This window comes from Neovison vison, chromosome 11 (genome assembly GCF_020171115.1).
Source record: "Neovison vison isolate M4711 chromosome 11, ASM_NN_V1, whole genome shotgun sequence".
Lineage (NCBI taxonomy): Eukaryota > Metazoa > Chordata > Mammalia > Carnivora > Mustelidae > Neogale > Neogale vison.
In genome coordinates this window covers 68,899,391-68,912,453 of record NC_058101.1, presented here as the reverse complement: position 1 = coordinate 68,912,453, position 13,063 = coordinate 68,899,391, and the positions used below count along the sequence as shown (strand labels likewise).

General features: G+C 48.2%; 1 protein-coding gene across 2 annotated transcripts in view; it reads left to right on the top strand.

Moving 5' to 3' along the window:
* PDE6B (phosphodiesterase 6B) overlaps positions 1-13,063 on the top strand; it is a 32,639-nt gene that overhangs the window by 9,918 nt on the left and 9,658 nt on the right. For both annotated transcript variants that reach the window (XM_044225715.1, XM_044225714.1), the window contains exons 4-8: positions 10,190-10,330; positions 10,422-10,496; positions 11,754-11,818; positions 12,638-12,704; positions 12,890-12,937. In XM_044225715.1, the coding sequence (XP_044081650.1) occupies positions 10,190-10,330; positions 10,422-10,496; positions 11,754-11,818; positions 12,638-12,704; positions 12,890-12,937 (396 nt within the window). The remainder of the gene's footprint in view (positions 1-10,189; positions 10,331-10,421; positions 10,497-11,753; positions 11,819-12,637; positions 12,705-12,889; positions 12,938-13,063) is intronic.

The window sequence follows — 13,063 nt, the reverse complement described above, 5'->3', positions numbered from 1 at the left end:
GAACGTGTTATTTTTCTTCTTTAGCCTATTGACGTGGTGGATTATACTGATTTTCAGATGTTGAGCCAGCCACGTAGACCTGGAATAAGTCATACTTACTCGTGGATTATACTTATTTTTATACTTTATTGGATTGGTTTTGGTAATATATTTTTTAAAGATTTTATTTATTTATTTGACAGACAGAGATCACAAGTAGGCAGAAAGGCAGGCAGAGAAAGAGACAGGAGGAAGCAGGCTCCCCGCTGAGCAGAGAGCCCGATTCGGGGCTCGATCCCAGGACCCTGAGATCATGACCCAAGCTGAAGGCAGAGGCTTAATCCACTGAGCCACCCAGGCGCCCTGATACAAAAATTCTTAATAAAATATTACCAAAACCAGGGGCGCCTGGGTGGCTTAGTGGGTTAAAGCCTCTGCCTTCAGCTCAGGTCATGATCCCAGGACCCTGGGATAGAGCTCTGCAACGGGCTCTTTGCTCAGCGGGGAGTCTGCTTCCTTCTCTCTCTCTGCTTGCTTCTCTGCCTACTTGTGATCTCTCTCTGTGTCAAATAAATAAATAAAATCTCTTAAAAAAAAGAATTTCTGCAAATGCTCCTATGAGATTTTGGTCTGTAGTTTTTCTTTTTTGTGATGTCTTTATCTGGTTTTGGTATTAGGTAATGCTGGCCTCATAGAATGGGCTAAGAAGAGTTCCCTCTGCTTCTATTTTTTGAAAGAGACTGTAGTGAATTTGACGTAATTTCTTCTACCTATGTTAAGTAGAATTCACCAATGAGTTCATCAAGGAAGGGTGCTTTCTTCATGGAGGATTATTAATTATTATTCCAATATCTTTAATATGTACAGTTCTGTTCAGATGATTCTATTTCACTTTATATGGGTGATGATAGTTTGTGTCTTTGAAGGCATTGAAAACTTCACTTTATCTAAGTTGTTACCTTTGGGGGCTTAGTGTTGTTCTCAGTGTTTATCTTTTTCCTTCTGCTTGCTTTAGGCTTAAATTGATTACCCTTTTCTAGTTTCCTGAAATTAGACTATTGATTTTGGATCTTGCTTTTCCTCTACTATGTTCACTCGATGTTGTCAGCATGCCTCTAAGCACCACTTTCACAGCATCCCACAAACCTCAACAAGCTGTATTTTTGTTTCCATGTACTTCAAACTCTTTATAAATTTCCTTGGAGACTTCTTCTTTGACCCATGTATTATTTAGAAGAGTTCTGTTTCATATATTTTGGAATTTTCCAACTACTTTCTGTTTAATTTCTGATCTCTAGTTTAATTCTACTGTAGTATGAGAATACAAAGATATGTTTTATGGCCCAGAATATGGTCTATTTTGGTGAGTGCTCCATGTGACCTTGAAAGAACATATATTCTGCTGTTTTTGGATGCAGAGGTCGTACTGATTTCCTGCCTGCCAGATCTACCAGTTACTGAAAGAAGAGCATGGAAGTCAGCCGACTAGTGGGATTATCTCTTTCTTCCTCAAGTTCTATCAATGTTTGCTTCATGTAATTTGATGCTCTATAGTTAGGTCCATACACACTAAAGACGTTATCTCCTTGGAGAAATGACCCCCTGTATCGTTATGTAATGTCCCTTTTTACCCCGATAATGTTCCTTCTTCTGAAGTGTGCTTTGTCTACAACTGATAATAGCCATGGCAGGTTTCTTTTGATTGGTGCTAGCATAGTATATATTTCTCCTTCTCTTTACTGTTTTCCTAATTATTTTTATTGTGGTAAAATACACCTATATAAAATTTACTATCTTAACCACTTTTAAGTCTACAGTTCAGTGGTATTAAGTGCATTCATATTGTGTAACCATTACACCATCCATCTCTAGAACTCTTTACATATTCCCAAGCTAAAACTCTAGCCTCATTAAATCCTAACTCCCCAGTCCCCTTGTCCACAGCTCCTGGCACCCATCATTCTACTTTCTGCCTCTGTGATTCTGATTGCTCGAAGTACCTCACATAAAGGGAATCATACAGTACTCATCCTTTTGTAACTGGCTTGTTTCATTTAACATAAAGTCCTCGAGGCTCATCCATTTTGTAGCAGGTGTCCAAATTTCTTTCTTTTAAGAATGAATAATATTCTGTTATCTGGATAGACCACATTTTGCTCTCCTTTTATCCATCAATGTACACTTGGGTTGCTTCCACGTTTTAACTACTGTGAATAACACTGTTATGAATATGAGTGCACAAACATCTCTTGGAGACCCCGCTTTCAGTTCTTTTGAGTACATACACAAATGTGGAATTGCTGGGTCATAGGGTAGTTCTATTTTTAACTTTTTGAGGAACTTTCATACTGTTTTCCACAGTGACTGCACCATTTGCTGTTTTCGCCAACCGTGCCCAGCGTTCCGATTTCTCCACATTCTCTCCAACACTTGTTATTTCCTGGGTGTTTTTATAGTAGCCATACTAATGGGTATGAGGTGGTGCTTTATTGTAGTTCTGGTTTGCATTGCCCCAGTGATTAGTAATATTGATCATCCTTTCATGTGAGTATTGGCCATCTGTGTATCTTCTTTGGAATGTCTATTATAGTCCTTTGCCCATTTTTTAATCTGGTTATTTGGTTTTTTGTTGTTGTGTTTTAGGGATTCTTTACATAGTCTGCATATTCACCCCTTATGAGATATATGATTTAAAAATATTTTCTCCCATTCTGTGGGTTGCCCTTTTACCTTTGATGCACAGAAGTTTTTAATTTTCAGAAAACCCAATTTATCTATTTTGTTGTTGTTGTTGACTGGGTCTTTCTTGCCCTACCCAAGAAACCATTGCCAAACCGTGTCAAGAAGCTCTTGTTGGGGCGCCTGGGTGGCTCAGTGGGTTAAGCCGCTGCCTTCGGCTCGGGTCATGATCTCAGGATCCTGGGATCGAGTCCCGCATCGGGCTCTCTGCTCAGCGGGGAGCCTGCTTCCCTCTCTCTCTCTCTGCCTGCCTCTCTGTCTACTGTGGTCTCTCTCTGTCAAGTGAATTAATAAAATCTTTTTAAAAAAAAAAAGAGTCTCTTATGAAGAAGCTCTTGTCCTATGTTTTCTTTTAAGAGTTTTATAGTTATAGGTCTTCTAGGTCCTTCATTCATTTTTAGTTAATTTTTGTAAATAATGTGAGTTAAGGATCCACTTCAATTCTTTTGCACAGGGATATCCAGTTTTCCCAACACCATTTGTTCAAAACCTAACTTTCTCCCCACTGACTGATCTTGGAATCCCTGTTGAAAATCATTTGACCATTTATGTGCAGGTTTCTTTTTAGACTCTCTGTTCTATTCCATTGATCTATTTGTCTGTCTTGATGCCAGAATCACATTGTTTTGATTAAGGTAACTTTGTAACCAGTCTTGAGTTCAGGAAGTCAATGAGTCCTCCTCTTTGTTCTTCTTTTCCAAGATTGGTTATTCAGGGCCCTTGAGATTCCATATGCATTTTAGGATTTTTTTTAAATTCTGCAAAAACATCATTGAGATTTTGATAGGGATTATATTGAATCTCTAGGTCCCTTTGGGTGATATTGATACTATAACAATATTAAGTCTTCCAATTCATGACTAAGGTCTGTCTTTCTATTTATTTATGCCTTCTTTAATTTATTTCAGCAATGTTTTCTAGCTTTTGTTGTTACAATAATGCTAGCTTTTATAATTGCCCATCTTTTTACTTTTAATGAAATCTTTATTTCTTTATACATCTGTGAGTCCCTTTCTTGTGTCCATCATTTCCACTGCAGGACTCCCTTTCACACTTCTTGCAGGGCAGGTCTTGACCAATGCACTCAGCTTCTATTTACCTGGGAATGTCTTCATTTCTCTCTCAATTTTGAACAGGTTTTTTTTTAAAAAATTTTAGCACTTTGGTTATGTCAACCCATTATCTTCTGACCTCCAAACAAGATTCCTGATGAGCAATCTGCAGACAGCCTTAGTGAGGATCTCTCATATGTGACAAGTTGCTTTTCTCACTGCTTTCAAGGCTTTCTTTGTCTTGGCTTTCAACAGTTTGATTATAATGTGCCTTGGTGTGTGTTGTGCTTCTTGGGTATTGATATTTATGTATTACATCAAATTCAGGGGGTTTCCTGTCATTTTTCTTCAAACACCCTCTCTGTATATCCCTCTGACGTGGCAGGGTCTAGCCCACCTCCCTTGGGCTGATGTCCTGAGTTGTTCTCGTTCTGTCTGTCCCTGCTCTGTAGACCCCTCTACTCCCAGGAATGGATAATGCAGCTTCCTCTCAGTCAGGCCCCTGAACTTAGTTGTTGTGTGGACATTTCCCCAGTTCTTATCAGCAACATCTCCAAAACAGTGACTTCAGGCCAGGATTCAAAGCCCATCTCAAGCATCCCAGGTGTGGATCTTAGAGAGGCAAGTCTGGGAGCGTTTTCTTGGCTCTGTCCCACCACACACACTTCCCCCCATGTGGTATTGCCCAGAGGTGGGGGAAAGGGAATGCAGTTCCGTCCAGGAAAGTCACCTGGGAAAGCCAGGTTTTTAATTCTCTGCCTGTTGTGTTACTGAGCCTCCACTTCCCTCTCCAACTAACCCCGCTTGACTGCTCCCCTTTATAGACACAAATCAGGGCCCAGTCTGCCAAGATCATGGACGCATCTCAGGATCCTTCTCCTTCTGCACCTTGTCAAGCCCACCCCCACTCAACAGTCAGAGCCCTACTTTGAAAACTTAGGTCATGTCACTGGGTGGCCTCAGGGACTCCCCTGCAGTCCTCTTCCCCTGCTTCTGTCTCTCCCCACCCCCTGCTCCATCCTAGCTATTGTCCCCCATAGCCATTGTCCGCTCCTATATCGGCAGGTCCCTCTGCCAAGAACACTGTTTCCACACACCAGTGGCTCCTCTGCAGACAGATCTCCCCTGCCCTGAGTATCCCTGTTCAAGCCCCACATTCCCTACCTAGCCCTGCCTCCTATATTTCCTTTGTATTCCCTACATCTCCACGTAACAAGCCATATGGCGGTTCATGCTGCTCATGTGTTAGATCCCCCTGCCCCCACCTAGAAGTGAATTCTAAAACTCAGGGATTTTTGTCTGTTCTGTTGTCTAGCTATCCCAGATCTAAACCAGGTAATAAGTATCATTCCAGGAGTGAACTGCCAAAGCTTAGGGAACACGGACTGTCTGAAAACGCATTGTTTCCTGTTGCTCAGACCACACACGTGTACAGACGTACTTGAAATGAGAGCTCCACCGTGGATGTACATGTCTAGTTGTGTGCTTTGATTTCCTACTCAGACATCACCTAGTCCAGGTAGAAAGCTGTTTCTGATACCTCACACTGTGAGCAACATTTTTAAGAACCCTAATTAATTTGCACAAAGCATGGGGCTCTACTTCACAATCCTTTTTTTTTTTTTTTTTTTTTTAGAGAGGTAGATCTACCTTTCTCTCCATAGAGACCAAACTTCAGCCAGTGACTAGAGACTGGCACCCAAACTGCTTCCAGTTAAGCCTGGTCCCTGTCCTTTCTTTTTCTCCAACTTGTGCTGCAGGAAAGCAGGCACCTGGGAATTAAAGCAGTCCTCCAGCACAGCTTGTCCCGGCCCTCCTCAAACCTCAGCAGCTTTCCAGGGTCCTAACAACCCCTCAACCAGGCTATAGTCCCTCAGACCAGCCCTCCATCCTCCAGGCAAGAACTACTGGCCACCCTTCTTGCAGGCTCCACTCAGGGGCTCCTGTCAATCCCTTCCTGAAAGAAGCTAAGCCGCTTTGGTCAGAGGCAACAGAAGCAACAAGGTAAACATTAGGTTTGGCTAGGGATGTTGGAATTTCTCCCTGATCTACTGCATCAAACTGACCCGTTTTAGCTGAATGATTCCCACTGCCCAACAGTCCAGATTGCACCAAAAGCTAGATGAAGGGCCCCATTGGTGAGGACTCTGGCCTCTCTGACCTTCTAGGCTGCCCGTGTGACCATGGCCTGCTGGCTCAGTGTGAAGACCAGAGTCCTGCCCCCTCCCAGGGCAGGACAGTTTCCGAAGGCCATAGAGACAGCATGCATGCTCAACTGCTGGCCTCATATTCTTGTCATGTGGACAAGTGGAAACACTCAGAAGTCAGAGCATGTGGGTCAGAAAACAACAAGGAGGGGCTGGCAGGCCTCTCTACCCTGGGCAGTACCAGCTGGCTTTGTCGTGAAGCCCCCACTGTGGTGTTACTGGACACAGTGTTGGGAAGAGATGCACCAGGGTACAGATCGTCTTTCCACCATAAATAACCCAGGAGCATGGATAACGTTGAACTATAGTGAAATAACAAGGAAACAATGAGGTTGCATATTTATACCCTTGTCCTAATATAATTTTCCTAATTTTTAAGCTCAGATCATTTAACTTTAATAATGGCTGGGTTAAATGATTGGCCCTCAAAATTCCTGACGGTTGGACAACCAGCTCTCAGGAGCTCACCACTCAGTAAGAGCTCTGGGAGCCAAGGCCAGCTGCAGTTCACCAGGCCACCTTTCCTGTCTGCCCCCCCCCAGACCCCAGGCAACCTGACACCGCCCACCTGGAATGTGAGTGTCAGGTTGGGCCTTGCAAGGCCAGCCTTCCCTTCCAGAGGCTTTGCAGCCCTCTGTGTTATCTGTCCCCAAATGCAATTGGATACCCCTTATTTCTAAAGTCACCAGGGGACCCCTCACCATTATCCCAGGTTTCCCATTTTGAAGCATGAATCTGTGAAAGGCAACACCTCAGCACCCAGCTGACGATGGCTCCTGATCACTCAAGCACCTAGTGTTTGGTTCACATCACAAGTGCTGGCACTGGTGTGCTGTGTGCTGAGGACAGCAGATACAGGCTTAAGGTCAAGAAGGGGTAACCACTCCCCAGGGAGCGGTCAAAGTCCAGAAAATGAGGCGTGAGTTACACCCTGAAAGAGGGGACAGGGAAAGGTAGAGGCCCTTGCGGAGCCACACAAGGTCCTAGTCTGACTCAACAAATTTCCTATATTTTAAAGATGAGATTTTACTTAAGAATCTGAATTTCTAACTTCTCTTGAAAATCTGAGGCCAGGGATACCTGGGTAGCACGCTCTTAATTTCAGTTCAGGTCTTAATCTCAGGGTTGTGAGTTCAAGCCCCACATCGGGCTCCACACTGGGTGTGGAGTCTGCTTAAGAAAAAAGGAAGGAAGGAATGGAGAAAGGGAGGGAAGAAGGAAGGAAAAGAGAAAGGATGGAAGGAAGGAGGGAGGGAGGGAAGCTTGAGGCCCACCCCCTGACCCTTATGGCTGTTCCTTGAGGGTCCTGTTCTGCTAATCTCTAGCAAGCAACATGGAGGATGTCAGCCAGGGTCAAGGACCTCCAGTCTGGAGTCTGGGGCAGGGGTAGGCTGTCCTAGGAATGGGATGAGTAGGAGCAGACTCAGAAGGTCCCAGGTTGCAAGGGTGTCCAGGAGGCCCAAAGCACTGGAGATTCAGGAAGAACCACACCAGAGTGACACAGGACAGGCACTGCATGAAGATGCCTAGATGAAGCCCCAGAACACTCCAGAGCCAGAGCTCAGAAGAGCCTGGCAGGGACGGGGAGGGTGCTGTGCTGACCGGGTGCTCTAAATCCTGACGACACAGGTGCGTGCTGACATGAAAATTCATCCAGCTGTGTTCCACCTCACTTGCTCACTGTGTGTGCCAAACTCAACTCAGAAAGCTAAAAAGGAAACAGGAAGATAGAGGAAGGGCAGAGGCCCTCGGTGAGCCAGGCTGCCTGACATCAGACCCTCTGAGCTCCTATTTCCTCAGCGCCAAATGAGAAGCTATTTTGGAGCAAAGACGAGCACGTGATGACTAGTCCCTGGTCTGATGGGAGTAGGGGAGGCTTAGGGTGTGACAAGAGGTGCTCTGCCAGGAGGGAAGGATGGGACGAGGTGGAGGGTCAGGAAGAGTCTCCCTTAGGTGCTGTGCTATGAGGTACAAGGCCTCCTCCTCCCCATTGTCTTCCTCCTGGGGGACAGGCTTTGGACACCAAAGTATTCAGGCAGCTCAAAATTTAGATGTGCTGCCCAGACACACACCCCTTCCCTGCACTCAGCAGGACCAGGAGATCTTCAGCTGTCCCAGATATCTCTAAGCAGCTGGCCTCCCCTCATTGTTACTGCTCTGGTGTGTGTTCTGGTCCTAACCAGGGCTTTGTACACAGGGGGAGCTCAGGGAGTATCTGTGAGTTAGACACACAGATGATTAACACATTCATATGCACACTCATACGCATACTCACACATAGGACTCCTAAAAGCCACACACTCTTCTGACAGCCCAACTCCTATTCCACCATTCTTCCCAGCATCCCAAGAGAAAAACATCATTATACCCATTTTACAGGTGGGGAGACTGAGGTCTGGAAGTTAGCTGACCTTCCTAAGGTCACAGAGCTGAAAAGAAGCAGACCAGCACCCTTACTCACTAGGTGTGGAGAAAAAGAGTAAAGAGTTCTGTATCCAAGCCATTAGCCAGGGAGGACTGGGGCACTAAGCCAGCAGCTCAAAGGTGAAGGAGACACAGGGCAGTGCATGAGTGAACACCGAGTCCTGCCCTCCTGCTGTGCATGTCCAGACGTCAAAAGTGGCATCTGACTCCAGGACCTGGAATTCAGACTGTCTGCCTTAGAGCTTCGAACCTCGCAGCCTTCCCTGTAGTCAGCAAACACACAGGTGTGAGGTACTCTGCTAACCATGGAAAAGCTCCACCTCATGGAGCTTGTGGTGGAGTGGGGAGACAATGAGACTGTGCCTCTATGAGGTCAGAATGAAATAGGGTGTTGTAAGGATCAGGTTTGGCAAGTGCTCAGGACAGTTATTCCGAAGATGACTTTAGACTAAGACTCAAAGAAGAGGAAGTTCTGGAATGAGTGCTGTGAAGGCAGAGGACAGACCTTGTACAATGGCCCTGTGGTCAGTCAGAGTGAGTGCTTATGGCACATGGGAGTGCCTTGCAGACCGATGGACAAAGAGGGGGCAGCCAGGCTACCAGGAAATCCTCCTCCACCAGTGGAGAGTGGTGGGTGGGAAGAGGTCTCCGTGAGCCTTGTGCTCTGATGGAGAGCATTAGGATTAAGCTGCCTGCTGGTGAGAGCACTCGAGGGCAAGTGGGGTCTCCAGAGCCCATTCCTGCCTGTGACAGCAAAGGGTGGGCAGCTGCAGAGGGCCTGAGAGGGGCTGGCTGAAGGGGAACCATGCAAAGAAGAATCATGGTGGCAGGGAAGTCTTGGTACCAGGGAACACTTAATACAGGCCAAAAGATGCATGAGGTTGTGAGTGGTGCAGCCTGAAGGCAACTGTCTTTGGGCAGTGGCTGAGGAAACTGAGAAACTCGAGCCAGGCAGGTGAGGGGAGAGCCTCACGGAGTTCCTCTGAGCTTGGCCAGTGAGCCTGGACAGCAGCCTGGTGTTCAGTTGTGAGTCAATGTCCTGGGAAGGGTCTGGCCAGGGCCTCATGGAGCATGTCAATGAACTATCACTCTCAACTCATTCGGTGGCATCCAAAATGCAATGAATCCGTGCTCTCAAACCCAGCTTCTCAAGGCTGATTAGGGAAGGTAGGTTGGTCAGAGTTTTGCCTTTAAATTTTAATGCATTCACTCTTTCACTCACTAACCTAGCCTAAGGTCAGCACCAGACGGTGAGTGACAATGATGTAGCCAAAGCTTGGAGGCTTTACCTTCCAAGAGGTTTCAGGGCACCTGGGTCAAAGAGCAGGTAGTCATGTGCTTGGATGAAACCATGGGTGATGGGACTCTGTGGAGAGCTATCGGGAGGGTACCATCACCAGTGTCCCTCTGAAGCTCTGTGGTCAGATGCATGTGTACATGTGTGTTGGGTATCACACAGGTGTTGCGGGTGTGTAGGGCCACAGGCTCACAGCGGTGCCCCCTAGCTGCTGCTGTGGTCACATAGGGGTGTGTGTGTGTGTGTGTGTGTGTGTGTGTGTGTGTATGACCATAGGCCCACAGGTATCCCCGCCTCATGTGCTGCTATGGTCACACATGTGGGGAGAAGGGGTGGCCACAGGCTCCCAGGTGTGTCCTCCCAGCTACTACTGTGGCCACCCAGATGTGGAGGGCCGCAGGTTCACAGGTGTTCCCCCACCCCCAGGTGCTGCCGTTTTCACCCAGGTGTGTTTGTGTGGCCACAGGCTCACAGCTGTGCCCACCCCCCAGGTGCTGCTGTGGTCAGCTAACAAGGTGTTTGAGGAACTGACAGACATCGAGAGGCAGTTCCACAAGGCCTTCTACACCGTGCGTGCGTATCTGAACTGTGACCGGTACTCAGTGGGCCTCCTGGACATGACCAAGGAGAAGGTGAGGCCTCAGTTCTCCACAGGACTCCTGGCCAGCCTTGTCCTACTCCTATGAGGGCTCACCAACTCTGTCCCTTCTCTTCTCTGCTCAGGAGTTCTTTGACGTGTGGCCTGTGCTAATGGGAGAAGCCCAGCCATACTCAGGGCCACGCACACCCGACGGCCGTGTGAGTCATGTTGGAGGGGAACAAACCAAGCCCATGTATCTTGCTTTCCCTGGCCCCAACTACAACTCCAGAGTGGGGAAGGGACTTGTGCCAACCTGACCAAGGGTGGGAGAGGGAGGGCTACAGGAAGGATGTGGGGCTGTGGGCCAGCTGGCTACCTGACTGCTCTGGAGGGCAGTCGCTGAGTGCTTGTCTGCTGTCCCCAGTGACTCCAGCCCATGCTCTGGGGGCCAGGCTGGGGTAGGTGCAGATCTCCTGATGGGGTTATCAGCCCAGTGAGAATGACCAGCAGCTGCCCCACCCTTAAATCACTGGAGCACCTCCCGTGTGGAACCATGTATACGTGTGTGTGCTCATGTGGGTGCATGGGCAGGAGAAAGGTGGTGTCAAAAGGGCATGGGAGCAGGGGCAGATACCTCTGTCACTATTGTACACCCAATCTGGCACACACTACCCCACCTGGCCATGCTTCAGTCTTCCCACCGGTCACATGGGGCTGGTAACTGGGCCTTCCTCACAGGATTGTGGGTCAAGTGTGTAGAAGAGTCCCTGTTCATGGCTTGGCTGTGACCATGACTTGCCACAGTTGAGTGTTTGTGTGTCTGTGTATGTGTGTACTGGCCTGGGTGGGTTGCGTGCATACATTTGAAGGAGTCCCACACCTAGTTTGTGTGTGGGCTTGAGTGGGACACAGACAGAATGAGGACAAATGCAAACCAAGTGTGTATTGTGTGTCCCATGAGTGTCAGTGATGGTCTGTGTACATAGAGTGCATGTGAGGTTGTGTGTAACTGTATGGGTGTGGGGTTGTGAGCACATGTGTGCACATCCATATGTTCATGTGATATTGTGTGTAACTGTGTGGGTGCACGTGTACATGTCCATGTGTGCATGTGAGGTTGCATGTAACTGTGTGGGTGTGAGCGCATGTGTGCATGTCCATGTGTTATGTGAGGTTGTGTGTAAGTGTGTGGGCGCATGTGGCATCCAAAATGTGTGCACGTGAGGTGTGTAACTCTGTGGGTGCATGAGTGCATGTCCATGTGTGCATGTGTAGTTGTGTATAACTGTGTGGGTGCACGTATGCAAATCCATGTGTGCCTTGAGGTTGTGTGTAACTGTGGGGGTGTGGTGTGTGCTCTGTGCGCAAATGCATGTCCAGTATGACACCTGGGTAGCTCCTCTCACCCTCAGGGAGGTTCCCACCGGGGAGCTGTCCCAGGGAGCCCTTCACGACTGCTGTGGTCCATTTTGCAGGAAATCGTCTTCTACAAAGTCATCGACTATATCCTCCATGGCAAGGAAGACATCAAGGTCATCCCGTAAGTGCCAGGGTCTTAGGAGAAGCATCACCTGAAGGCAGAGCACCCTCAGACCCAGGCCCGGTGGGCTTTGGGGATTTGTCACAATGGCTCAGCAGCCTCAGGCGGGTCCCTCACACAGGTCTACTCCCTATGCTGGAGGGTGAGGCAGAATGGGATGGGGAAGGAGGCACCATGGACGTCCAGAGTGGACTTCCAGAGGCCCAGGTGAGCTATCCAGGTGGTCCTGTCAGCAATAACTGATCTTTGAGTCCCTCAGGGTCTCATCTTAGCTCACCCAGCCACCCACGCAGGTGGAGCCCCCAGAAGGCACACCCCATAGGGCAGGTAGGAGGGGATGTCCACCCCAGGGAAGCACAGCTAGGCTGAGGGCAGGTCAGGGCTCCAAACTAGAGACACTGGGAACAGGTGTTCGCCGTTTCTCGCTCTGTAGCTGCACGGCCATGTGACCCATAAGCCTGTCAGAACCCCATCCTGCAAGTTCCACCGAGGGACTGGGATCCAGGCACTAAGCCTGCAGGACGGGTGACTAACACTGAGCTCCAGGGGCTGGACTGAAGAGTGGGGACCCCAGTGAAGAAAGGGCTTCTCCAGGGTGAGGGGCCTCAGCATAGGCAGAGGAAGGATAAAACAGTACAGACACCCCCAAACCACACCCCTGGCCTCCTCTTATTCCCCCTGAGTCCACAACCTGCTAGCCTTCCCACCACACCCAGAGCTCAGAAAAGGGAATCAAAATTAACACACACACACTCTGCCAAAATCTACGTGCACATCTAATAACCCACCGACCATCTGACCCTCTGCTCTCTCCCCCAGCACACCCCCAGCTGATCACTGGGCCCTGGCCAGTGGTCTTCCAACCTACGTGGCAGAAAGTGGCTTTGTGAGTCTGCTGAGGCCCTGCCCTTGCCTGGCGCCCCGGCCCTTCCTGCCAGCTTGTGCACCCCTGCCAGCTCCCAGCTGCCCTGCCTCACCTACATAGAGCTCATCGGGCTGGATAGTCGTCTTTAGAACCCTATCGTACATTGGGCTGCTTCAGGTGAAATGGTTTTCCTAATCCTCTTCCAGATCTGTAACATTATGAATGCCCCCGCCGACGAAATGTTCAAATTTCAGGTATCTATTCATTTATTAGAGAAAGTATGCTTACTTAGGGAAGAACACATTGTGGTTCAGAAACGATGAACCAAATTAGTTTCTGCTCCTTAAGAAGCAACCTCACAATCTCAGGGGTTAACCACA